At 38.4% G+C, this 27,887-nt stretch overlaps 1 protein-coding gene and 1 long non-coding RNA gene across 2 annotated transcripts; one reads left to right on the top strand and one right to left on the bottom strand.

The window, feature by feature from the left end:
• The first annotated feature begins 20,041 nt into the window (after positions 1-20,041).
• Positions 20,042-26,826, top strand: LOC136225658 (uncharacterized). Its single transcript, XR_010687213.1, has 4 exons — positions 20,042-20,230; positions 24,866-25,193; positions 25,934-26,213; positions 26,315-26,826. It is a non-coding gene; the product is annotated as an uncharacterized lncRNA (long non-coding RNA).
• On the bottom strand, positions 21,221-23,047 carry LOC136226117 (auxin-responsive protein SAUR68-like). Its single transcript, XM_066014448.1, has one exon. The coding sequence runs from the start codon at positions 21,653-21,655 to the stop codon at positions 21,221-21,223; it is 435 nt and encodes a 144-aa protein (XP_065870520.1). The 5' UTR covers positions 21,656-23,047.
• Positions 26,827-27,887: the final 1,061 nt, after the last annotated feature.

Below are 27,887 nucleotides of genomic sequence, written 5' to 3' on the forward strand. Positions count from 1 at the left end.
ATATTGCAAGATGTTATAAATCCCCGGCAACGGCGCCAAAAACTTGATAGCGTGAACCGTCTAGCGTAGTGTTTTCTACGACAAAATGTATATTACGATAAGTGCGTTTCGACTATGGATGTGATCTTTCTAAAGGCTCTATGTTTTACTAGACGTCACTACTTAGGGGCAAGTGTACCCCGTCGTATCAAGTAATAATCCGGTTAAGACCGGGTATCGAATCCACGGGACTTATAACTGCAAGTATTAAATGACTCGGTTTTATACGTTATTTAAGCGGTGAATACTTTGAGGTTGATATGGGGACCAACTACAAACTACTCCTAACTACGGGTGAGGCGAATTTATATAACAAAACTCTATGAAGTGATATGGATGCAATAAGTTATAACTATGACAAATAACGACTTCTAATGTTTATACGGTTGATGGTTTGCTCTTGCAAAGACGACTACGTGTAGTGTAACCGATCCGTGAAGTACTTATACTACGTGGTTCCTAGTCAAGGCGTGTCTAATGCTTGGGACCAGAAATTAGGGTCCGTAAGTTCCGTGACTTGTCAATTCCTACGGTTTCCGGTTTGTCACTTTCGGTAAGGCAACACCTATATGAATCCCTAAAGATAGCCCGAATGGCGTCGGAAATCGCGTTCTCCTACACAATAATCAATTATGAATATTAAAACAAGTAACAAACATCAACACATATATAGAAAAGACGATTATGAATCATAAATTATAAATATGGAGAATGTAAATATGGATTACAACCAAGCCTAGTACATAGGATGAATTCAAGCTAATTAGCAAGTGAAAAGGGAAGAATCCACCCTCGGAAGTAGCTAACCGGACTCAAAGCCGTCTCTTAGGACTTGGATGGTGGAGCTTTCGAGCTTGGTGCACGGGAATGGGGCGGGACTTTGATGGAAGGCCGGAATCAACGAACAAGCTCTCAAGAGGGAAGAGTTTGGCTATATAAAGCCTAAAAACAAAATCTAAAACTACAAATGACAAGAATTACAAGATGTAAGGTGTCTAATGTGTATGGTCTAAGGTGTCTAAATGAGTGCTAGTCACTCTTATTTATACATCAAGCTGGGGGTAAGATTGTAATTCCACAAGGTGCAAGCATGGAGGAACATAATGTTGTGCAGAAATCCCATAATACGCCCCGCGTATGGTGGTGTACGCCCTGCGTGTGTGCCCATTCCGTCAGAAATCTCCTGCATGTGGACCAATTCCAGATCTTGTTGTCTCAAACACGCCTCGCGTAGAATGGCATGCGCCTTGCGTGTTTGAGACTCTGACTTTTTATTGCTTGGTTTGGTCCTTTTACGCCGTGCGTAGCTTGAGGCACGCCCCGCGTAAATGAGTCTCTGAACTTTTATGTTGAAGAATTCCCTCACACGCCCCGCGTGTAAGGTAGTACGCCCCGCGTAGGGATAGTTGACTCAGGGAGACCATGCAGTCTGACTTTCAGGATTAGACCAATCATTTCTGACATGTGTCATACGCCTCTCGTAGGTTGGCATACGCCTCGCGTATGCTGACTAGATTCCAAATGGTGCTTGTGGATAGGGCAATTATTTCTGACTCTATGTTTCACGCCCCGCGTAAGGAATGAGGCGCCTCGCGTACTGAGTGGATTTTTCACTCCTTGCTCGTACCTGAAAGACAAATCTCGAGGGCCGAGTTAGCTTGACGTTTTTATTTCCTAAATTAATCAAAAACAAGGAAAAGTGACTGAAAGCACGGAGTTTATTTTTATTTTATTATTTTATTAGAACACTGTATTTTTGTAATCAAACTTATTTATTTCTTCTAAAATTAACCCGTAAATCACGCTAAAAGATAGGGGTAAAATACCCCTATCAGTAGCCGACCTTGTATTCTTTCTAGCCATGGTGAAGGGATGAAAGGAGGTTACGGAAATGAAGAACTGTGCGTGATGAGGGAAATGTGACTCCTTTATACAAGATGACAGCCAACTGAACCGTCAGAGATGAGAGTAACCGTTTGAACCAACCAAATTCCTTATTCCACCGCAAGAATAGGGTATGAATTTGCTGTGTTTGGGAAAGGAGGTAACCACATCAATTCTTGTGACCGTTGTAGGCCTAGGTCTGCCGTCTGATAATGTGGCATTAAAGGACAAGACGGCAGAGGCGGTGAGTGTCTCATATATGGTGAGAGAGATGATTTTTCGCACGTTTCTATGTACTTTGACACCCTTCGAAGCAAAACAAAAGAAAATAGCATAGGAGAAATTGAGGAAGTTAAATTAAATGGACGTAGTAGATAAAATTGAAACTAATGAAATTGCAAAATTAAAAATAGAAAAGAGAAAATAAAAATTGAAATTTATTGACCCCCAACTTTGAATTATTGTGGGTTGATTAAATAGTGGGTTGTGCCCACAGTGTCGGGGGGTTCATGGGCCAAATAGGGTTTCAGACGTTGCCCATTAAATTTGAATATGTCTCCCTTGGTGTTCTGAATTTCGATTGCTCCATGAGGGAATATTCGGTATACCGTGAATGGGCCAGACCAGCGTGATCGAAGTTTACCAGGGAACAGGCGTAGGCGTGAGTTATACAGGAGTACAGGATCACCTTCTTTAAAGTTTTTGGACTGAATGCGCGAATCATGCCACAGTTTGGTTTTTTCCTTGTATTTGATGGCATTCTCGTAAGCGAATAAGCGGAATTCATCCATTTCATTTAACTGGGCGCACCTGTTTAGCTTGACATCCTGATCATCAAAATTTAGAAATGTTAGTGCCCAGTATGCTCTATGTTCTAATTCAACAAGGAGGTGGCATGCTTTTCCGAATAGGAGCCGGAAAGGAGACATTCCTATAGGTGTTTTATAGGCTGTTCGGTATGCCCACAGTGCATTGTCGAGTTTTAGAGACCAGTCTTTTCTTGAAGAATTGACTGTTTTCTCTAAAATTCGCTTCAGCTCTCTGTTGGACAATTCCACTTTACCACTCGTTTGAGGGTGGTAAGGTGTAGCTATACGATGCATGATGCCATATTTCTGAAGTAGTTTCTCAAATATTTTGTTACAAAAGTGAGTACCTTGATCGCTTATAATTGCCCTTGGTACTCCGAATCTTGTAAACAATTGTTTCAAAAATTTTAGCACTACCTTGGCATCATTCGAGGGACATGCACGGGCCTCCACCCACTTACTCACATAATCTACAGCGACCAGGATGTATTGATTTCCGAAAGATATGGGAAACGGTCCCATGAAGTCGATGCCCATACATCAAAGATCTCGCAGACAACAATGTTGTTCAAAGGCATGGTGTTTCAGGCAGAGATGTTGCCTATTCGTTGACAATCATCGCATCGTTGAACATACTATTGTGCATCCTTGTATATGGTGGGCCAGAAGAAACCTGCTTGAAACACTTTTGCAGCTGTTCGATTGGCCCCAAAGTGGCCACCTAATTCCGCGGCGTGACATTTTTGTAAGATGTCCATTCCTTCTTCGTTGGTTACGCATCTTCGTAGGAGCTGCTCTGCACATAATTTAAACAGACAAGGTTCCTCCCAAATGTAATATTTTAGATCAGAATAAAACTTTCGTTTTTTATTAGTGGAGTATCGAAAAGGCTTTATTTTGCAAGCCAAGAAATTTGCGATATCGGCAAACCAGGGAATCGTGGAAATCGCAAACAGTTGCTCGTCAGGGAACTGTTCGAGAATGTCTAGTTGTTCAATTTCAGTAGTGGCTTGGATTCTGGACAGGTGATCAACTGCTAGATTTTCCGATCCCTTTTTATCCTTGATCTCTAAGTCGAACTCTTGTAAGAGGAGCAGCCATTGTATTAGTCTTGGTTTGGCGTCCTTCTTGGCAAACAGGTATTTCAATGCAGAATGGTCAGTGTAAATCGTTACTCTGGAAAGCACAAGATAAGGGCGAAATTTATCGAATGCATAGACTACGGCCAGCAGCTCTTTTTCTGTGGTTGTGTAATTCTGTTGAGCTTCATTCAGAGTTTTGCTAGCATAGTGTATGGGCTTAATGTCACACCCGACCCAAAACGGCATCGGGTATGAACGGAAAATAGGATAACTAACGTCTAACAACCTGAAAGCTGAACTTATTTTCTGATGGATCAAAATTTATTTGAACTACCTAAAGTTTTATTAATTATTTGGCTTGAACTCAATAATTCTATCAAGCTTCCTACGTATCCCGAATGTCTTTTAATCTTTAAATCGGGAATCAAAGCCACATAGTTCTACCCGTTTTTAGGTAGTTCGATTAACTTATCGACTCGTTGATTGACACGCTAATTGTATAATTCACTTTGTTACTATATATATATCATTTTATCAAAACGAATCAAATTGAATAAACGGATCAAATTGAATAAACGTTTTTATCAAACCAACGTTTTACCAAACCAATTCGTAACCAAACAAACTTTTATCAAAATCAACTCATATCTGAAAACATAAAACCTTATAACAACTCATAATCGAAAACATACAACCTTATATCCAAATCAGCTTATATTCGAAAACATAAAACCTTATATCCATTCTAGAGTTTCTCCCCTTATCTATCAGTCCATAACCACATAGTCGAGATGTCTCTTTAACCTTGCCTAATCCCATATTGGTCTTACCCCACACTTTGCTGCCAATACCCGACTAGGTCTTTACACTGTGTACACATGCCATGTCCCTCACTGAACATGGTCTTCAACTATCAAAACCACCGGTCCGGATTACTTTAGATGGATATAAAAATTCAGAAAATCATAACATGCTCAAATTTCCTTTTACAATCAAACTTCCAATTCATTCCATAAGCACAAAATCATTTGACCTCAATTAACTATTTTTGCAAAAATAATCACAATATTTAAAATCAAATAATCATTTAATAATATAACTAAAATGGTTAAAATATCGTATAAAATCATCGATTCGTAATTTAATCGAATTCCAAGAATTGAATAGCTCAAAATATTATATCGATAAAATTTAATATCGTTTAAAAGTAAATATTCTTATCGGACTACTTTTAATCACCGAACAAAAATTCTGAACCGAATTACTATTAGACTCGTTCGTCCTAATTTTATATTCAAATTATTCTACTAATTTTATATTCAAATTATTCCACCAACTTTTATATGAAATTTTAACAAATATCGGTATTAATCATTCTAATTTATAACGCATTTTAACTCGATAATTTAAAGTCACTTAATTATAAATAACTTAAAACTAAATTTTTAACCAAATACTTTATCGACTATTATTCTCGTTTGTCACCGAAATTGTAACGTGTAAATAAAATTGTATCATTAATTCCGAATGAAGGTTCAGTTAGACTCGTGATACAGCTACGAGCTTATCCGTACTAATTTTATTCAATTTCTTTGAATATTCCTGAACCTATAAAAATTCAAATTCTAACAATTTAATAATTGGCTAACGTCGATTTCTTTCGGGACCGAAACCTCTAAAGAACGGTCTATTTTAATATATAACTGTCTAATTAAAACCAATATATAACTATCTAATTAAAACCGTATTAAAGAGAAAATAGTATTACCTCATATAAGGACCGTAAAGCTTAACACTTTATACAAGTATTGATCGTACCACTAACCCGTTCACGAAAAGCTTCACACAATACACCAAATATTATACCTCTAATCCATCCACATGAATTGTATTAATTTTTGTTCTAATCAATCCATCCATATGAATTGTATTAATTTTTGTTCTAATTCAATGTATATGATTTCCTCTTTGAGAAGCAAACCCAACCCCACCTTATATATTATATGTGTGCTCAATCTACCTCACATTTTTTTCTTCTACTTCGTTCTCTCTCCCTCTCTAATTAAGACCATCCTCATCCCCCTCTTCTCTTCCATATATATATATAGAAAGTTAAAAGAGTGACATGTGTACTTTATTTATTTTAAATTAAAACAAGTGTCATGATCATAAGCCAATTTTTGAAATGTGTTAGGATAAACAAATGACACCTTTTAATAAATATAACAACACATGTTTTTAATAGAAATAAATATATATTCTAAAACACACTAACTACACACAAATAATATGGTCCATAAATATATATATTCATAATAACATACTTCTCACCATACATTAATTAATAACCAAATATAACTTAATTAATTGTTTGTAATTATATTTTCGGGAAAATTTCAATTTTTTTTTATCAAATTAATACTAATATATAAAAAGTCCTTATTTATTTATTTTTTTCCAATTCTTTAATTTGCACATAAAATTTTGAATTAGTCTCACTAATATATTTTTAACATCCAATTTGTTAATCAGTAACCCAAAATATAATACGATCTAATATCGAGTATAAGGATTAAATTTTGAAAACGGACGAATCAGTGTATATTTGGTCATGGATGTGACACTTAAACTGTTTGTGAATTCATTGTCCAAGAACAGGCCCTACACTGAGATCACTAGCATCACACATGAGTTTGAATGGTGCGTCCCAGTCTGGTGCAGTGAGTATAGGTGCATGTGTCAGCAGATTTTTGATATGTTCGAATGCCTGGTTGCACTCGTTGGTGAAATTGAAATCAGCTTCTTTGTGTAACAATGCGGAGAGTGGCTGTGCAATTTTTGAAAAGTCCTTGATGAATCTTCTGTAGAAACCAGCGTGTCCCAAGAAGCTTCGAATATCCTTGACTATTTTGGGTGCATGTAGTTTCTTGATTACTTCCACTTTAGCTTGGTCGACCTCCAGCCCCTTGCTCGATATTTTATGTCCGAGTACAATGCCTTCTCTTACCATGAAATGGCATTTCTCTCAATTTAAGACCAACTGTGTCTCTGTGCATCTTTCTAGAACAGCTTCCAGATTCTGCAAATAGGCGTCGAATGATGCTCTGTATACATAAAAATCATCCATGAATATTTCCACAGTCTTCTCGATCATATCATGGAATATGGCCATCATACATCTCTGAAATGTCGCTGGAGCATTGCACAATCCAAATGGCATGCGTTTATACGCAAAAGTCCCATATGGACAAGTAAACATGGTCTTTCTTGGTCTTTGGTACAGATATGAATCTGGTTATAACCTGAGTACCCATCCAAGAAGCAATAAAATTGATAACCAGCTAGTCTTTCTAGCATCTGATCGATGAAAGGCAAGGGGAAGTGATCCTTCCTTGTTGCTTCGTTCAGCTTCTTGTAGTCAATGCAAACTCGCCATCCTGTGATTGTTCTGGTGGGGATGAGTTCATCCTTATCATTTCTGACCACGGTAGTTCCCCCTTTCTTGGGAACAGCTTGAACAAGGCTGGTCCACACACTATCTGAAATAGAATAAATGATTCCTGCCTCGATGAGCTTAATCACTTCTGCTTTTACGACTTCTTTCATGTGTGGATTAAGTCTCCTTTATGGTTGTACAATTGGTCGATGATTCTCTTCCATCAAGATCTTATGCATACAGATGGTCGAGCTGATCCCCTTTATATCTTCTATTTTCCATGCTAGAGCCGTCTTATGCCTTCTTAAGATGGTGAGCAGTTGTTCCTTCTGATCTTTTGTCAATGTTGCCGAGATAATTACTGGTCTACTGTTTGGTGGATCTAGGAATGCGTATTCCAGATGCTCGGGCAGTTGTTTCAATTCAAGGTGTTCTTCTTTGTTTCCCTTATCGATGCCTATCTCAGGAGGGGTATCTTGCTTCTTTTCATTGTTGTTTGTTTCTGGTTCGAAGTCAAACAACTGTTCCTCTTTTTTTCGCTTCTGCGCATCGATTTGTTCCTGCAAGAAAAGATTGTCATCCTTTGTATCCATGAAATAGCATGAGTCGTCAGATGTTGGTGCATGGTGAATAGCTTCATGCATTTTAAGCACTACTTCTTCATTATTTATTTTCAGAATGAGATGTCCATTATGCACTTCAATAACAGCTCTGCCAGTGGCTAGGAAGGGTCGTCCCAAAATTATTGGAACTTCCAGATCCTCAGCAATATCCATTATGATAAAATCAACAGGTAAAATGAAATTTCCCACCTTAACCAAAACATCTTCGATTATACCTTTGGGGTATCGAATTGATCGATCCGCTAGTTGAACCGCGACCTTAGTTGGTCTTGGTTCTCCTAGGCCTAATTGCATATATATTGAGTATGGCATAAGGTTAGTGCTGGCTCCTAAATCACACAAAGCATTTTGGATGGTAAGTGTTCCTATCGAACAGGGTATAGAAAAACTCCCTGGATCTTTGAGCTTCTTTGGAATTTGTTGTTTGGCTTGCAGGATGGATGAGCTATCCCTGTTCAATTGTACCATGGCTACGCTTTCCAGTTTCTTTTTGTTGGTCAGCAAATCCTTTAAGAATTTGACGTACATGGGCATTTCAGATAAAGCTTCGATGAATGGTATGTTGATGTGCAGCTTCGTCAATTGGTCAAGGAAGCTCTTATGTCTCTTCTCACAATTCTGCTGCTTCAGCGTTTCAGGGTACGAAACTCTTGGTTCATATTCCATCAACTGTTTATCTTTCCTGTGTTGGGAAATAGGTGGTTGGTCATTAGAGCTTGCTCCTTCGGTAGTAGGTTTCACCGTGTGATCCGGTACTTCCTTTCCTCCCCTCAAGGTAATGGCATTGACTCCTTCTTTTGGATTGGTTACTGTGTTGATTGGAAGTGCGCTTTTTTCCTTTGACGCTATGACTGTAGCAAATTGTTGCATTTGGGTCTCAAGATTCTTGATAGATGATTGTGTCTGCTTCATGAATTGCATCATCATGGAATCTAAATCCGGTTTTCCTTCTTGTGGAGTGTTTGATTGGCGTTGATATTATTGATTAGATGAATTGCTTTGTTGTGGCGGATATGCTGGTCGTGAATTTTCTTGTCTATAAGGCTGCTACATCGCTGGTTGCCTCTGATTATCTTGCTAAGAAAAATTCGGATGACTTTTCCACCCTGGATTATATGTGTTCGAATAGGGGTTCGGTGGTTGGCGAGCAATAAAATCACATTGTTCTTGCATTGATGCTCCTGTTTTAGTTCTGGGACAATCTATTGGTCGATGAGGCCCGCTGCAGAAGTCACAGCCATCAGGTGATAAGGTTTCCATCGGAGCCGAGGGTTGCGTGTTCAAGAGTTGTGTGTTCATTGCTGAAACATTCATCTTTCCCATTGTTTTGACCAGCTGTTTCATTTGTGAAGATAGTTTGCTGATCGCCTCGCTGTTTGCAGAATTCGTGATTCTCTTGCTGTCAGCTCTTACCGAATGCCAGTTGTAATTAGTGTTCACCACTCTCTCTATTAATTCGTACAAAGCTTGAGGTTCCAGTTCCTCCGGATTTCCATTGGCAACTGATTCAATTTGTATCTTGTAGGCATTGGTCACTCCATTATAAAAGTTCTGCACCTGCATCCACATGGGTATGCCATGATTCGGCACTCTTTGCAATAATTCTTTATATCTTTCCCACGCTTCAGATAGTGATTCGTCCTCTTCTTGAACGAAGTGTGAAACCTCATTCCTCAACTTGATTGCCTGTCTAGGCGGGAAATATTTCATCAGAAATAGGGTAGCCATTTCCTCCCAGCTCGTGATAGATCCTGGTTGTAAGTTCTTCAGCCAGTTCTTTGCCTTGTCTTTCAAAGAGAAGGGAAACAGCTTGAGCCGCATGACCTCGTCATCATCATTTCTATGGGATCGAAAAGTGTTGCACATTGTGATGAAATCTTGAATATGAGCATTAGGATCTTCATTTGGGTATCCCCCAAACTGCACAGCTGTTTGTAACATCTGAATCATCGGGGCTTTCACTTCGAACATGTGATTCCCATCGTTTGGTATGATAATGCATGACGAATGCCCTTCGGTGGATGGTCTGGAGTAATCCTTCATCCTCAACCTCGGGTTGACATTATTGTTGTTATTTTCGTTTTCACCATGACCTTCCTCATGGTTCTCACCGTGTCCTGGGCCAGGTATCTCGACTTCACGGTCCATTCTATTGCGTCGAGCTTGTCTGAACAGTCTTCTCCTTCTTCTATACGTTCTTTCTATCTCAACGTCTATAGGAAGGATAGGAACACCTGCTCTTCGCATACAAAACTAACAATCGAAATGCACAAACTGGACAAACAGGTGGTTATCAGGTAACAAAATAAGCATACAAATTCTTCGATATTTCAGTTTAAACAATCCCCGACAACGGCGCTAAAAACTTGGTGTGTAAAATAGGGACGCTAGCAAGTGTACTAGGTCGTGTGTAATATTGGCAAGACCAAGTGTCGTATTCCACAGGGATTGAACTTAAACAGGAAGAATAAGTTACCTTAAGTGTTAGATGTGAATTCTGAAGAGTGATATTGACTTAAATCATAAACAAATATCAAACAGGCAGGTAAAATGTGCAATCAAAATAAACAAACACAAGCCTAACCATGCGCCTAACGAACAACTGTGCCTATCTTTATTAGATGAAGAAGTGAATCAATATTCCTGAGTTGGGTCTTTCCCTCATTGGTCACTAAGGTCAAGTATCCTATTTCCAAAGTTCCTAAGTAAATGATATTAACCAAGTCTCCTTGTGATAAATCAAGAACAAGCATTAGGCCTAGGGGAACATTCGTAAAGAAACCCCAATATGTGGTGGTTTTTATCTCCGTCCACCACAACATATGCCGATTAACTATTTCCATCATATCGGAGCACTCTCGTGTCATCCTCAATAACTATTAAATAGACTTGATCATAATCTATTTTTTAAGAAAGTTAATAACACTCAATCATGGATAAAACACTTCATTCATTTAGATAAAGATACTTACAGTCGCCGTTTAAATGGCTGGCTAAGCCTGCTGAAGAACTACTCACCCATTACTATGAGTGAACAGCTTCTTCCCAAAAGCATCATCGTTCCAAAATAAGAGATAGAGAAATTAAAAGCTAAGGGTGGCGCTAAAGCCGAGAGATCATTCTTCCTAAAACATTCTTCCTATTTATACTCTTACATCAACCCTAATTACAATGGCAAAGAGTCACAAAAAGGTACAAAACAAGGACAATGTGATCTTCATACACTTGGCGCGAGATGGAGGACTATCTTGCCTTCCACGTCTTTCACCTTTCTCTCTCCTGTGACTTGCTCGACCCGCGCTATTATCCGTTTTCTTCCAACTGACCCGATAAAGCTGCATTTTAAGCTGTTCTGTTCTACCGATAGGCTGTTCTTGAAGATTCCTGTTTGAACTGTAATTTCTGGCTGTTTTTTTCATTACTAGTTGAAAACTGGTACTTTAAGGCTCTTTTCCATGAATGCTTGTCTTCAAAAGTCTGCTCTTTTCACTCGCATCATAACTCATCAATGATAATTCAAGTCAGATATTTTTCTCCAAGCATTTCTCGAACACCTCGAACGCCTCTTAGCAATCGCGTAATCAACCCCATGTTATTACTGATTGCCCAAACCACGAGCTACCCGATAGGGTCCTCGCTAACAAACAAAGGCTTCTCGAACACCTCGAACGCCTCTTAGCAATCACATAATCAACCCAATGTTATTATCGATTGCCCAAACCATGAGCTACCCGATAGGGTCCTCGCTAACAAACAAAGGCTTCTCGAACGCCTCTTAGCAATCGTGTAATCAACCCCATGTTATTACCGATTGCCCAAACCACGAGCTACCCGATAGGGTCCTCACTAACAAACAAAGGCTTCTCGAACACCTCGAACGCCTCTTAGCAATCGCGTAATCAACCCCATGTTATTACCGATTGCCCATACCACGAGCTACCCGATAGGGTCCTCGCTAACAAACAAAGGCTTCTCGGACACCTCGAATGCCTCTTAGCAATCGCGTAATCAACCCCATGTTATTATCGATTGCCCAAACCACGAGCTACCCAATAGGGTCCTCGCTAAACAAACAAAGCTCCTCGAACGCCTCGTAGCAATCACGTAATCAACCCCATATTATTACTAATTGCCCAAAGGCATGAGCTACCCAATAGGGTCCTCGCGCGCAATCTATGCTATTACGAATTGGCTAAATATCAAGCTACATAAGCACATCAGTATTATAACTACATATCAAGAAAATAAACTCCGAAGATCAACACAAACGACATCCCAAATTCCATTAAACACAGATCCACGACTCATACATCTATTGCAATACAAATAAAAAAAACCCTAACAAGAATCCAACTCCCACTAAGGCAAGGCGTTGACGCAATCAGGGTTAGGGATGGCCTCATCATCCATCAAATCTTGGTGCACGGCTCGCTAGTCGGCACATTCATCAGTATTATGAGCATTCTGCCTATGGTACAAACATGCTTTGCCTATGTGGGTCACACAATGATTCGGATTGGCCGGAACGGGACCAAGGCTACCTTGCCTAGCAAACTCAAGAAACACCACACTTCGAGGCTTCAAAAGATCGACAAACGTTGGACCATATGGACGCATCGGAGAAGCATGGCACCCCACTCGTCGATACTCCATCTCATGGGGCAAGTTCATCACTCTCTCCAGCTCATCGGCCAGAAGCCTCTTAATCCATGAAGGATGAGGATTCAGTACAGGAGCAACTATCTCGTTAGGATGGAGATAGCCAATACCTTCGTACGACCAAATTTTCTTCTCAGTCGAGGAAAACGCACTTACAGCCACTTCGCAGGAATCCGTCACCGACCTAGTATAAGGCATGGAATTCTCACTCTCCACAGTTCTTTTTTGAGAGCTTGAACCCCGCCTCATCCACACCGGGGAGGCATATCGAACCTTTCGCTCGAGATCATGATCCTCATTCGGCGAACAATACACATAAGGGTGTGACATCACTGATATCGCTTTCTGTACTTCCAGCACCCGTACAGGGTCGACGATATCCCGAAGAGACATAAGGGCAGCAGGATAGTTAACGAAATAGCAAGGTACAACCTAGCAAAGAAAAAAGAAGCACCCAAATTAACCGCAAAATCGGCCCCCATTTATAGCAAAGAGAGATTTGACATGAAAGACAATTCAAGAAAGTAGGCATCCAATCAACGACAGAAGTGTAATGATAGAATTTCAAAAAGATCTTGCAAAAGATCCAAAAAGTACAAATACATCATTACAAAAGGAACATAACAGAAGGATAAGCTATTTTGGTCTATTTTTTCTTGAAGCGCCCGCAAAAAGTGATAGCTTTGGCCTGGGCCTCCTTATCGAAGACATCCGGCGAGAATACCACTTCAGGAGGAACCTCATACCCAGCACCATACGTGGCAGAAATCACCATCATCCGGTCTATCTTTACAAGTTTCTCCTCGCGCTGCTTGGCAAAAGCCCATAAATCAGCCGCCTCTTTTCGCGCCACCTGAAGTTCCCGACGGAGTCTCTCATTCTCCGCTTGAGTATTTCCTTTCTCCTCGCCTACCTTAGCAAGTTCCCGAGTCTTTTCCGACAAAATCGATTTCACCCAATGAGCCCAGGACACAGCCAACCTCAGTAGCAGTCTACGGCGCCGCAGCTCCTCGGCGTCACGGGACAGCCCTTGTAGCAGTTCAACATTCTTCTTCTTTTCGTCCGCCAACTGGCCGGACAAACTAGCAATCTGCGCATCACAACGTTCGAGCAGCTCGTTGGCACTGGCCAACTTCACCTTCTCCTTCTCCAAATCAGCCACAACACTCCGCAAACCTTGCTCCATCTCCCGAAATAATTTCTCATCATTCACACACATGTCGAACACCATGTTCGCATCAGCAATAACCTGCAAACAACATAAATTAATGGCACTAGCCTAAGGAAAGAAATCAACATATTGCACGAAAGCTTACCACACCAAGGGCCGACAAGGTCTCCAAACCCAGATTAAGCTTCGAAACACCATCCGTCTGAAATAGCTCCCTTGGGATCCTGGCAACCCGAGCCATCGCTCGGGATAAGTCCGATGTCGTCATATCTGAATGGACCGACAATCCCATAATGAACTCGCGATACTTCGCCAGTTTCATGTCCATCCTCTTCACCATCTCAGGATGGTCGCCCACCCTGTCGACAAGATCTTCCTGCAATTCGGCCTCGAAGCGCGTTCGTTTTGAACTCTCGCTAGCACCTCCAGCACCCTCGGGAGTAGCTGACCCTCCATGTTCGCTCCCCATCACTCCTTTGCCTTTACTCGCTTTTCGCTTGCGAGATAACGCAGCCTCAATCTGGCCCTCATCCATCACGATATCATCAGGGACAATCTTGAGCGGCTCCCCGACCTTGACCAGCTCATTTTCTTTCGTAGGAAGCCCCTCGGGGACGTCCGCCGCCATATTCACGTCGTCGACAATAGAAAGAACCCCGCCCATACTCTGAATTACCTGATTAGCATCCTTGAGAGATGAGAATGAAGCTAAAGAGGCCGAAGCACCAGCGAAAGCTTCCTCGGTGTTCTCGATGCCCATGCCAAATTCATCCGGATCAAAGTCCATGCTCACCCGAGGATCCCCAGCACCTGCAAATACACCAAAACAATCAAAGACTGCACACACTTTCAAAACAAAGGAGGAAAATCACATTCACAACCAGACCCCTCACGCTCCTCACCTACTACAACAATATTCACCGTTATAGCTTCCAATTCCGCAAGCTCTCCAGCGGAGAAGTTGTATCCTTTCTTCCACTTTTCAAAGTCGGATACCACCCATCCCCGCAGCTGGGCCATCCGCCACTGATTCCAGATATAGTAACCCGAAGCAAGGAAATGCTCGATGAGTTCGTCCACGTCCTGCTGCTGATCTTTCCTAGACGGCAAATTCTTCAGATATTTCACCAACTGACTCTCCTATTCCAACATCGCCTGCGGCCTCAACCATCGACCAGAATCTATACGATCACCATTCCATTCCACTCGAAATGGGAAATCCCCATCCAATTTCCGGACAAGAAAGAACCGATGCCTAAACTCGTTAACCTTATCTCTGAGACCCCCGAGGACTTTAAACTTTTGATGAGAGAAGGTAACGTGTTGTGACCTCGGTCCCTTATTTGGCCGGAAGAACTGCCGGAATACAAGCCCAATCGCCCGGAACCCCACAGACCAACACAGCGAATAGAAAGCTACCATCATCCGCCATCCATTCGGGTGGATCTGACCAGGACAAAGGTCATACTCCTTCAAAACCTCCACAAAAAAAGGGAGAAGAGGGAGCCGCATTCCCGACTCAAACTGCTCCTCATAAACCATTAACTCGTTAGCCCCACCAGCATGATGCGCCCGATCATCCTTCTCCAAAGTAGCTAGTTCGTACGGCTGACCTATCTGATACACCGCGGAGATAGATGCCAAGTCTCCAGGAAGAATTATGCTATGGGCATCCTCAACAGCAAACGACTCCGGCATCCTCGAGCGCTCTGCTCGCTGAAAACGCCTGCCGTCGGTCCCCGCGGCACCCGGATGCCTCGTCCATAACTTGGACCTATCCTCGTACAACGTACCCAAATGGTGCGTTGGCGTTATCAAATTATCCGGCACAACTACAATGACCTCAAGGACACCGGGGCGAACGCCACCCACAGGTCTCTCCGCACTCGGGACAGCCCAAACCACGACCACTTTCTTCTTCTTTGCTTTTACAGCAGGGGAACTGCTTTCCCCTTTTGATTCGATCTGCCTCTTCCTCTTCGACGACCGAGTCTGCGACGCATCACGAAGAGTAAAATCACCAGGAACTACAGGTGGTAAACGTCTTAAGGTTCCCCGAGAAGAACCCTCCGACATACTCCATCTCCCCAAAGCAAATAGAAAAACTAAACAAGCAAAATTAATAAGGTATAACTGAAATCCTCCAAGAACGACAAAGAAAAAGCACTGCACCGCCGAAATCCTCCAACTTGCGATCAGATGAGCTCCACAAAACGACAAACCCCCTTTCACAAAGATAAAATCCCCAGGCGCAAGAGAAATCCAGAAAAATCATAAGGAAGGAAAAAGAAATCAACCCTCCCATATTTATAGGGAGACAGAAATAAAGTAGCCGGCAAAACACTGTTCCCAATACATATGGCAGCGCGTGCAGGGGGCAATCAATATTGCATTTAATGTTACAACAGTGGCGCCTAAAGTAAAGGGCATGGAAGTTGAGGTGTCTTTTCAGAATCACAACGATCAGCTATCCGCTACTCCGATTCTCGCTGAAATTACCAAAGCAATTGAAGACACTAAGTTCGCCGATCGCATGGAATACTCACCATACCTGTTCGCGGGGGGGGGGGGGACTACTTGATCCGGAATATGATTTAGGCCCAAAAAGCAGGGCCCATAAAGCTGGGCCCATGAAGCCATCTATAAATACCCACGACAGGGAGAAGAGGGGGATCTGATCTTTCCGGCTCACTCTTAACTACACCATCGGGTAACCCCAGCTCTCTTCGAATAGTTCCTTAGATAAGTCTCTTTGGATATCTAATTGTCTTGATCGTCGGAGTATCCGCATGGACCGCTCCCCGCACAGGGACGATAACCAGGAGACGCGAGGACACTCAAAGGCTAATCGAATCACTGTAGCACATTCCCTAATTAACCTATATTTCAATCGGTTAACCATTAGTAACTTTTCGTAACAAATATCACTTTAAATCTATAATTATTCACTTTTAAATAAATATATAATTATTTAAATACTAAATAAAAATATTGAACTTCAAATTTACTTAACAAAATCACCAAAACAAATAAATTTTAAGTTATTTTAATATTTTTAACTTAAAAATTCAATATAAATATGTATATTTATATATTGATAATTAAATTTTTACATATATTTATATTAGTTTTATGTGTATCGATAAATAATCGGTTTATTTTTCAGTTTCGGTTAACCATCGGTTTTTAAAATGAAAAACCGTAAACTAGTCCACCAATTATGATTAACCTATTTTTCGATTCGGTTTTAGTTTCAGAAATCGGTTTTCCGTTTTCCGGATAGTTATGTACAGCCCTATCCTTAATTCTAAAATCGAATGATGATGATTCATTGATGGGTTAAGGTGCAAAAATACCCCTAACGTTTTGGGCCAGGAGCAATTTTACCCCTAACGTCTAAAATGGTGCAATTTTATCCTTAACATTGGTAGTCAAGAGCAATTTTACCCCTAACGTTGATAATTTGGATCAATTTTACCCCTATTATAAAACACAAATATTTTATGTTCCTTATTCTGCACTAATTGCATATCAATTCGTTCTAAAAAAAGATTTCATGTTTTTTATAATTTAATAATAGAATTTAAAATTGACTTCTTCTTAGTAAGGAGTGCTTGGAGAAAGAGTTATATTGATTGTAAGGTGATCCCTGGTGAGAGTACGACAACCCAACATAGAGTAGTGGTGCTAGATTTTCGAAGTAGGAAATGTATAAGAAAACAAACACCTCAAGTAGAGACTAAGATTAAGTGGTGGAAATTGCAAGGGGAGAATCAACAAAAATTTGTGGATGAGATGACCAAAAAAGATATTTGGACTTGCAATATGGATTCAGATATAGATTCGATATGGAATAAGATGGAGCATAGTATAAGGGAAGTAGCGAAGGAAGTTCTAGGGGAATCTAAAGGTAGCATGCCACCGGGTAAGGACACATCTTGATGGACAGAAGAAGTACGACAAGCAGTAAAGAGTAAGAGAGAATCCTATAAACTATTGCGGAAATGTAGGAGTGACGAGAACTACGAAAAATACAAAGAGGCTAAAAGGGAAGTAAAGAAGGTCATACGAGATGCTAGAGCAAAGGTGAATCGGGATCTGTATACAAGATTGGATACGAAAGAAGGGGAAAGAGACATATATAGAATTGCTCGGATGAGAGATAGGAAGACGCGAGATCTCGGAAAAGTTAAATGTGTGAAGGATGTGGACCAGAAAGTCCTAGTTGGAGATAAGGATATCAAGGAACGATGGAGGTCCTATTTTGATGACTTATTTAATGGAGATCGCCAACAAGATGTTGGAGATATAAGTATCCATCACGATATGATAAATCATGAATGCCTGCGGAGAATTCAAAAGGGTGAAGTCAAAATGGCATTAAGTAAGATGAAGTTGAAGAAAGCAGTAGGACCTGATGGCATCCCTATTGAGATTTGGAGATGTTTGGGAGAAAGAGGAATCGAATGGTTGACGACGTTCTTCAACAAAATTTGCAGAAACAATAAGATGCCATCAGAATGGAGGAAAAGTACCTTAATCCCTTTGTATAAGAACAAAGGCGATGTCCAAGATTGTGCCAACTATCGGGGAATCAAATTAATGAGTCACACTATGAAACTTTGGGAGCGAGTGATTGAACAAAGGCTAAGGAGGACGGTGAAGATCTCGGAAAACCAGTTTGGCTTTATGCCGGGAAGATCAACTATGGAAGCCATCCATCTAATGAGACAATTAATGGAGCACTATCGAAATAAGAAGAAAGACTTGCATATGGTTTTCATTGACTTGGAGAAAGCATATGATAAGGTACCAAGGGAAGTACTTTGGTGAGCCTTGATAAGGAAAGGCATTTCGCGGAAATATATTGACATCATAAAGGACATGTATGAGGGAGTATGCACGAGTGTACGTACTAGTGTTGGGAAGACTGAAGAGTTTCCTATTACGATTGGAGTGCATCAAGGTTCCGTACTAAGCCCATTTCTTTTTGCCATCGTTATGGATGAACTAACAAGTTCACTTCAAGATGGTATACCATGGTGCATGTTGTTTGCAGATGATATTGTGTTGGTTGATGAGACGAAAGAAGGAGTGGAGATGAAGTTGGAACTATGGAGGCAAACTCTAGAATCTAGAGGCTTTAAGTTGAGTCGAAGTAAGACAAAATATTTGGAGTGTAAGTTTAGCGGCCGTAGGAGTAGGGAGGCAGGGACAATCACCCTGGATGGGAGAGTTGTTCAGGCCTCGGATTGCTTCCGGTATTTAGGATCTATTATCCAAACGGATGGAGAAGTAGATAGAGATGTTGCTCATAGGATTAAAGCTGGTTGGTCGAAGTGGAAGAGTGCTACGGGTTTCCTTTGTGATCCCGGCATGCCTAATAGATTGAAGGGAAAATTCTACCGGACGGCAATTAGACCAGCATTGTTATATGGTACGGAGTGTTGGGCAGTGAAACACTGCCACATCCATAAGATGTCGGTGGCGGAGATGCGTATGTTGAGATGGATGTGTGGTCACACGAGAAAGGACCGGGTGCGTAATGAAATAATTAGGACAAAAGTAGGGGTCACATCTATTAAGAATAAAATGAGAGAAAACCGACTAAGGTGGTTTGGCCATGTGAGACGTAGAGCGCTTGATGCGCCGGTTGGGAGAACCGAAGAGTGGCAAAGGGATGTAGTGGTGAGGGGTAGGGGAAGACCTAAGCAAACTTGGAGGAGGGTGATCGAGAGTGATATGAGTTTATTGGGAATTGAGGAAAATATGGTAGTGGATAGGACGGAGTGGAGGGAGCGAATCTGTGTCGCTGACACGACTTGATTTTCACGGTTTTATATGATGGTTCATGTTAGCCGACCCCGAATCATTTCGGGACTAAGGCTTTGTTGTTGTTGTTGTTGTTGTATTTATAAATTCGGTGAATTTTTTGAATTTTTTGTCAAATTCATACAAAAGACAGTATTTTTTTATTATTTTTTTCACATCCTAATGTATGTTTGTGATTTGTTACTGATAAAATGATGCACGTGTGAAGTGTAAATGACAAGATTCATGACCAAAAAGACAGTCTGATAAATTATTTCTCCAATTGATCCAATTTAGAGGTAAAATTGCTCTTAACTTCCAACGTTAGGGGTAAAATTATACTATTTTAAATGTTAGGAGTCAAATTGCTTCTGATCCAAAACGTTAGAGGTATTTTTGCAGCTTAATCCTTCATTGAATGTGACAAATAAAAGGTTAAGGTGCAAATTTAAGAATTTTGATTGGACATGAGCTAAATAAATATTTTCCGTCAATTCATTTTGATTGGACATGAGCTAAATAAATATTTCCCGTCTCATCCCTTCACCGATTTCTAGCACTGACATGGCCTCTCTCCTTGAAATCGAATCTCTAATCTCTGCTCTCTTCTCTTTATATTCTCGTATCTGTTTCATGTGCATTTCTCTTTGTGGCTGGGTTCCTATTTTTCAAGTATCAAACATTGAAGATTGCAAAATTGATTCAATCTCATGAAGGTAATTCAAACCAGAAAATCTATTTAATTTATTCGGTGAATAGTTGAATGCTTAAAATTTTAAATTCTTCCAGAAACAATTGCAAAGAGGACATATGTTGAAAATTCTATTAGTTATGGGTAGTTAGCTTAGTTATTTATGCACCGCAATGTGATTCTGATTTTGTCTTTTGGTTTAAGGACATATGTTGAAAATTCTATAATTTTTCTTGTGATCCGTATGGAATTTAGGATTCCTATCATTGTTATTTTCAGTTATAGTTAGTTTAAACAAGACAGTTTTGGGTAGTTAGCATTGTTATTTATGTATGAGAATCTCATTTTGTATTTTGCTACAACAGATTCTCTTGGTTTTTCTTGGAAGCTCTGCAGCATCAGATTCTTAATTTCTAAACATGCATAACCGTGTACACTAAGATTGGTTTCAAGAATCTTAGGATTAAATCCTTTTTATGACATGGTACGAGAATATTGGATTTGGTCAGTTCAAATGTTCATATTGCACTTGTACAGTCCGAATAATATGATTGCTGATTATGACAAGTTGCATCTTTCTATGTATACCGTGAAAATCATCAAAGACTAATAATGGGAGATTGGGCCTAAAATTTCAATGGCGGTCATATTATCAGTGCAGATAAATTGTTGGCAATTCTTTAATAGGTAATAGTTTGATGAGTTGATTTAATTGGGTTCCAATTACTTTCATGAGTTCCCTGCATTTTGCTATTCCTATCTGTCTTTTGGTCATTTTATTGGATAAAAACTTTTGGGTTTAGTTTAGACTAATACTAAATTTATGCTAAAAAACAAGACTTATGTTTTGCCCTAATAACAAATTATTATAACCTTCCCCAATCCACAAGAGTAGTGATAATTGACAAGATAAGAAGAGAGATATCAAAAGAAACAAAGAGGTGAAATTTCCGATAATTTTCGCATGTAATCGCTCACAGCTTATATATGTACTTACAGAATTGAAGATACAGCTTCAATAACAACAAACTAAATGCTGTGTTGTGCTACATTCTTGATGGAATCTACAACTAGTTTCTATGAATGTAAGCAAAGCTTTCTCTATATCTTTGGCTAATCCTTTTATGACCAGTGAGATTATATACTCCATAAACACTGAATCACATGGAAATTTGATAGGCCCTTCACTCGGCAATCCAAATGCTTCTTCGGACAATTTAAATAGCTCGACAAAGATTTGATGGCTGAGATATGCCAATGGAATAACAAATCGGTGGTCATCTATGGTGTAAATAACAAAATTTCCTATCTCAGCCAATGGTGAGTCCCAACTATCTGCATTTCTGCTAGAGCTGATACTGATTTTAGGAAAAGAAATTGTTTTCCTCCTCAGGACAGCAATCTTTTGCCACTTTCTAGCTAGTTGAATGAGTTTGCTTGATTTGATCATTATAATTCTCTTTAACTGAGTGTTAGGGGTGAGTATGTGAGATAGTGTAGTACTTTAAAGAAAAGTGTTTGATGAGTAAAAAATGCACGGAAATGCCCACTTATATAGCCAAAAAAGGCTCGAAACCTCCAATTAATGTAGCTTTCTTTGTATTGTTATTTCCAATTAGTTAAGAGGTGACATAGTTATTTAAGTTTGGTACTATTTAACTATAGCGAGGAATACTTTTTTTATTATAATCAAATTTTGTCCTTCTTCAAGGATGCTCAAGAACATATCAAGTGCATGAGTATAAATAACTTTAAAAACATCAAATAGTCAAAACATGGTAGATCTTGTTTCTTCAGCCATTAAATATAGCAAAGTAATGACTTCAATCTTTAGGTGGTGTAAGAAAGTTGGGAGGATTAACTAATTTCTTTGTTTGTTTTATATTATTCCCCAAAGTATTTATTTGTTTATTTTAGGATGCAACGGAAAACAAAGAATACAAATCAAATACCAATTAAGTGAATTATTAATTTTCTGTCTTATTCTCATCTAGTTAACTATGTCCAAGGTCTATGGTGTCATAGGTATCATTGGATTTCCCTAACGACCTATACTAAGATTCAGAATAACTAAATTAACGAAAATATGTTCAGCATCAGCAAATAATATTAAAAAATCCAGCAGAAACTTTTCTGTGATTAATAGTCTGGGTGGGTCACAAATAATAAATCAGACTATTTTTGCTGTGTTTAGGTTGATAGAAATAGCATAATTCATGTCAAAGAGATCCCTCTAATATGGGGTTTTCGATCTTCTGGTTTTTCATATAGGTATTATCCTTTAAACTCTGCAGATATGTTTTCATAGTGTTTTTGAGTTAATGGAAAACTCTCCTTGTTATTTATAAATGGCAGGAAGAGTTGCTTGTGAAAATAACAAGTCTATGCATTCTGCAAGACAGAGATTTTGATGAAAACTATGAGCAGCTCTCTTTTGTCATAAACAAACTTCTATATATTATATATAAAGGATCCCCTGGAAACAGAACAATATTATAATCAATTATAAATTTGGAAATTAGCTAAACTTGTGGAAGAGAGAATACAATTAATTGTACGGAATGTTATATTGATTGTGAATTGACCTCATTTTGTTTGCATCTTCCTTGTCCTTATTTGGTTAATTGGTTCTGATTCTCTTGTAATTGGAATTGTAAGAGTAAATAAACTTCAAATTTGTCTGAAATTACTCTCTTCACATGTATAGATATTATGTTGTATTTGACATGTTTATTAAAAAAGATTCTGACATATTACTAGTTACATAACCAACATAAACTAAGAATGCTTTTGGGCAAAAACTAAGAATGCAAATGAAAACTATGACAATGATAGGTTAGATTATAAAAACCTAATCGATAATATCTTTGACTTAAGATCTTGGTTGGTTATAAACCTGGCTCATCTAACGGTCTATATTCTCTGGTAAGGTAGAAGAATTTGGCATCTGGAGCACATTGAACGACTAAAAAACCAGCAAAATTCTGAATTTTTTTATGAGATGTGTTCCTGCAATTTTTCAATCTGCTTAAGTTTCTCTCAGACCATTTTGTGGAGCATTTCTTGCTAGAAATTAATTCACCTTAAAGAGATTCCTCTTATCATATTCCTTTTTTTTTCTGGTTTTTGGTGAGAAATCAATTGGCATCAGCCAGGACACTAATAATAATAAAAAAAAAAACCCAGCAAGAACCTAAGAACTTTCCTGTGATCAACATAGTCCGTTTAACATATGAAACCCATTATACAAGATAAATTAAGAGATCCCTCTAATCATCTTTTTGTTCTGGTTGTTTTCATAACAAATGTTATACATTTAAAAACTGCTGATATGTTATTTGAAGTTCTTGAGAAAATGGATAAGAAAACCTTTTTTTTTTTGCTATTCAAGAATCTGTTGCTCATACATGGTAGGGAGAGTTTTATGCAAAGCTGTTGTTCAATTTCTAATGTAAATGATATAACACAGATTAATTTACAAGTTCACCATATTATGAAAATATTTACAAAACTGAACTGCTTCAATAGCCATAGACAGGAAATTGATGAGCTCTTTGTCCGTGATGGAAACCATCATACAGTGAGCAACAACTTGGTTCCATGGACATAAGTAAAGCTTTTTCAGTGTCTTTAGCTAGACCTCTTCTGATGAGTGTAACCACATAGTCCATGAAAATACCATCACATGGCAATTTGATAGGACCTTCACTTGGCAACCCAAATGATTCTTCAGACATTCTGAATAGCTGTTTGATTATGTTATTGCTGATGTATGCTAGGGGAATCACAAATCGCTTATCATCATTCGTGTAGATAACAAAATTTCCGGATGAGCTACACCCTTCACTTTTATTGCTACTGACCCTAGGAAAAGAAATTGCTTTCCTTCTCAAGGCAGCAATCCTTTGCCATCTTTTTGCTATTTTAGCAAGCTGCTTTTGGCTAACCATGCTTATTTTCTGTTTTTGAAAAAAAATAAGATTTCAGATATTAGGAAAGTTCTGAGTTGAGTGACAGTAAAAGAAATTAGTGACTAGTATATATAGTCACAAGGACTGACAAATCCCATGTTGTGTAAGATTCCTTATGTTGTTAATATCAATGCAGACGCATTTGAATTAGTTAGTTCGGAGGAGATACTTGGGTTGTTACCATAGTAATTTACGTATAACAATCTGATTTTGTCTTTTGGGTTGATTCACATAATCACTAGGTTTGCATCAGATTCTTCATTTTATTGTGAAACCTTTCTAACAGTCTACTAAGATTGCGATTGGTTTTAATAATCTTACTAAATGATAAATCATTTTAATTTATATATAGTTAGTTTAGAAGACATAGTTTCTGGTAGTTAGCATAGTTATTTTTGTATCAGAATCTCATGTAGCCTTTTGGTTTAAGTAAAGTCTCTTTTGATTTTTTAGGAAGCTCTGTTGCATCATATTCAAATTACATATGTAAACAAATATCAATCCAACTTATAAAAATAAAAAATAAAATTACAACACAAGAAAATTCAAGCCACTAATGAACATAAAAACATGAAAGCCTAACATAAGACAGTAAATACAAATACAAAAATAATAAGGAGCAAAAACGCCCAACATACACAACACCTATATCGCATATAAATATTATAATTTCCTTTAGTTTCCTGCAGGTGGTGGAGAGAAGAAAGGGATGGAGGGAAATGTAGTTGGAATTGTGGGGATATTGCTAGGAAGTGGAGGCAAGGTCATGGTTGGCAAGCTTGGGAGTGGAGGAAGAGCTGCAGGTTGAGTTATTGTAGGGAAGGTTGGCAATGTGGGTTGAGGAAGAATTGGAAACGAAGGAAGATTTGGAATTGAAGGAAGATTTGGGAATGAAGGAAGAGGTGGCATTTGTAGAAGATTACGAGCTGCTAACCCAATTTCCATGCTTGAAAAAATTGATAAAGCAATCAACAATGACAAGAGGAAGCACTTGCAATTAGATGCCATAATATTAAGGTAATTACTGGATCTTTGTCCTATAATTAATTAAGTTTGGATGTGATTCAGTAAAATGAAAAGTTAGGTTGGGTTTATTTATAGGCTGAGATATTGAGTATGCACTTTAGTAGGTAATGTAGTTGACTAGTTATTTGGGGGAATTATATATTTATTTGGGTTAGTTTACCTCCACATCTAACTTCCAACATGGATCGAAGTTGTCAAATGTAGTTGTGGTTTGCTATATTACTAAGTTCTAATTTGAAAATATGTTATTTCATACTAAAGTAATTAACAACTGAGTATATATTATCAATCTTCAAGGGCTTGATATTAGCTTAGTAGGTGGCCAAGCGTACTATCTTTTGAGGCCTAATGATCTTGCGAGATTTGTTTGAGCCATGTGATATTATTGACTAGTAACTAAATCTGCTTTAGTTTCCTTTTCTTATGGATCATATGGGAAATAACTAAATCTTGTTTTGGTTTTCTTTTTTATGTATCATATGGGAAGAGAGAGGACAGAGAAAAAAAAGATTTAGATAAAATTGTATGTTGTCACGTCGTCATCATTTTTAACACAGAGGGCTAGAAAATCCTCAGATTTGATAACGGAAAAGTACAGTCTTATTTGATAAAAAAAAAAAAAAAAAAAAAAAATTCAAGAACTTGACATTCAAATGGAACTGGTGTTATCTTTGGAATAGTACAGTTATTCAAAGTTTTGCTTTGTAACTCATAACATTCCTTTTTGCCAGGTGGTTATCAAGAACTTAACCCGCCCTCCTGGTTATACGAGGATTAAGTTTGCTATGCATGAAATAATGTCAGAACTCCTTACTAGTATATTTTCAACATGCGTTTCATAGTCAATTGGGGAGGTTGTTACCTATTTGATGCTCAATGACCAAAACATTTTGAATAAAAAAGGGCGGCCCTGTGCACTACGCGTCCCAGGCTCCGGAGAGGGGTCCCACCACAAGAGTGTATTGGGGGCAAGAAATAATTGGAGTTCTGATATTGAAGCTTCTATTCTCTGTAATTTTATGGTCTTTTCATATGTTTATATGTGAACCTTTCTGCACTTTCATTTTATTTTCGATGTTTTGAATGTTTCTCACTTCATGTTCTTGATGCAGTGTTCTTTCTTCTCGCCATAGCAGATGTAATGTGGAGGTGGGCATATCCCATGATTTAAACAACTTAGCCGGAAGAAGGAGAAGCATTAGGGTGATGAAATTTCTTCTATTATGTTTTATGCTTATTGGAGGTTATTAGAGCTCATTTTATGAGCTTGACTTAAGGTGCTTTCTAAACTAGTTGCTGAAAAGAAATATGATTCTAGCAGGTCTTCATTTTCGACATTTGTTGTTTATTATAGGCTTTTCAGTAAGATGTGAGTTTCCAAATTCAAAAATGGTATTGATCAAACTTGGATGAAATTCTACAATTTTGCTTTATTGGCAAGTACATCCAAGAATTTCGTAGTGATTACAATTTAAGAAAATTCAAGTGCAAAATCTACAATTTTAAAATGTCCTACTTCTAGCTTCATGAGCTACAAACTATTATTACGTCCATGCTTCTTAAGTTCAAGTTAAACCAATCCACTGGTCACTGGCGCATGTGCTCATAAAGTTAGAATCAACAATATCCTAAATTTGATGAAGGGGTCAAGCAACAGTTGTGTGATGAGATGAATGTAATATATTTTGAAATTCTAATTTATTTGAGTTGGTTCGAAACTTGTTATAGGTTTGAAATACTAATATATAAGGAAATTCAATCTTATAGCTCAAGTTTCACATTCATGACCACGATAGTTTGTTGAACATTATGAAACATTACAATGATTTCTAATAGAGGTATTTGACCAAATAGGATCATTCAATTGACTAAACTTTGATATTGTATAAAAATTAACTTTTCACGGACAAAAGTTTTGACTGAATGATTAAGTAATTGATCTTGAAAAGGTCGAGCACTATTTAATGTATTTTTTAAAATAGAAAGATTGACTAGTGTAAATGAAGAAACTCAGAGACTAATAAATTGTTTATTCTTTCCTTCATGAAATTGGCTCATGTTAAATGATATTAGTAATTATTATTGGCGGATAATATTGTGGTATATTTTTTTACTTTGTCTTTGAATTATTTAGATAAATTTAAAAAATACATACTACTTTTCTTTACTTTAAATTATAGAGAGAGAGAGGTAAAATTAAGAGAGAATCTAGCTGGAAAAAAACTTACACAATAAAAAAACCTAACTTATTTAATATAGTATAAATTTATGGTTGAATGTGTTTCTTTTTTCATTGAAACCTGAGTCAAAAGCTTTTAGAACGCAACCAAGCATCTGAATTATAGGTTGGCACTTCTAGTGGACCTCCGAAATGCTAAATTCAAGTATTATTAAAAGGAAAATAAAAGGCCCATATATCCTCTAATATCAAAACTAATAAAAGCACTGAATTTTGAAGAGTCCCACCAAACTGAACCCAAGCTCGAGAAACCAAATATGTTTTCTAAAATTGACAGTTAAGATTTTGATCCAGTAGAACTTTATAGTTTTCTGTCCATACTATTGGATTATTAAGCTTCTTTTTGTTTACATGTGTGGTACCAATTTTTTTTTTGTTTTTTTGTTTTTTTTTTTTTTTTTTTGCAATTATATCGCCATTCAAGCTTGGGCATATATGCAGGTGCA

Source organism: Euphorbia lathyris, chromosome 4 (genome assembly GCF_963576675.1).
Source record: "Euphorbia lathyris chromosome 4, ddEupLath1.1, whole genome shotgun sequence".
Classification (NCBI taxonomy): domain Eukaryota; kingdom Viridiplantae; phylum Streptophyta; class Magnoliopsida; order Malpighiales; family Euphorbiaceae; genus Euphorbia; species Euphorbia lathyris.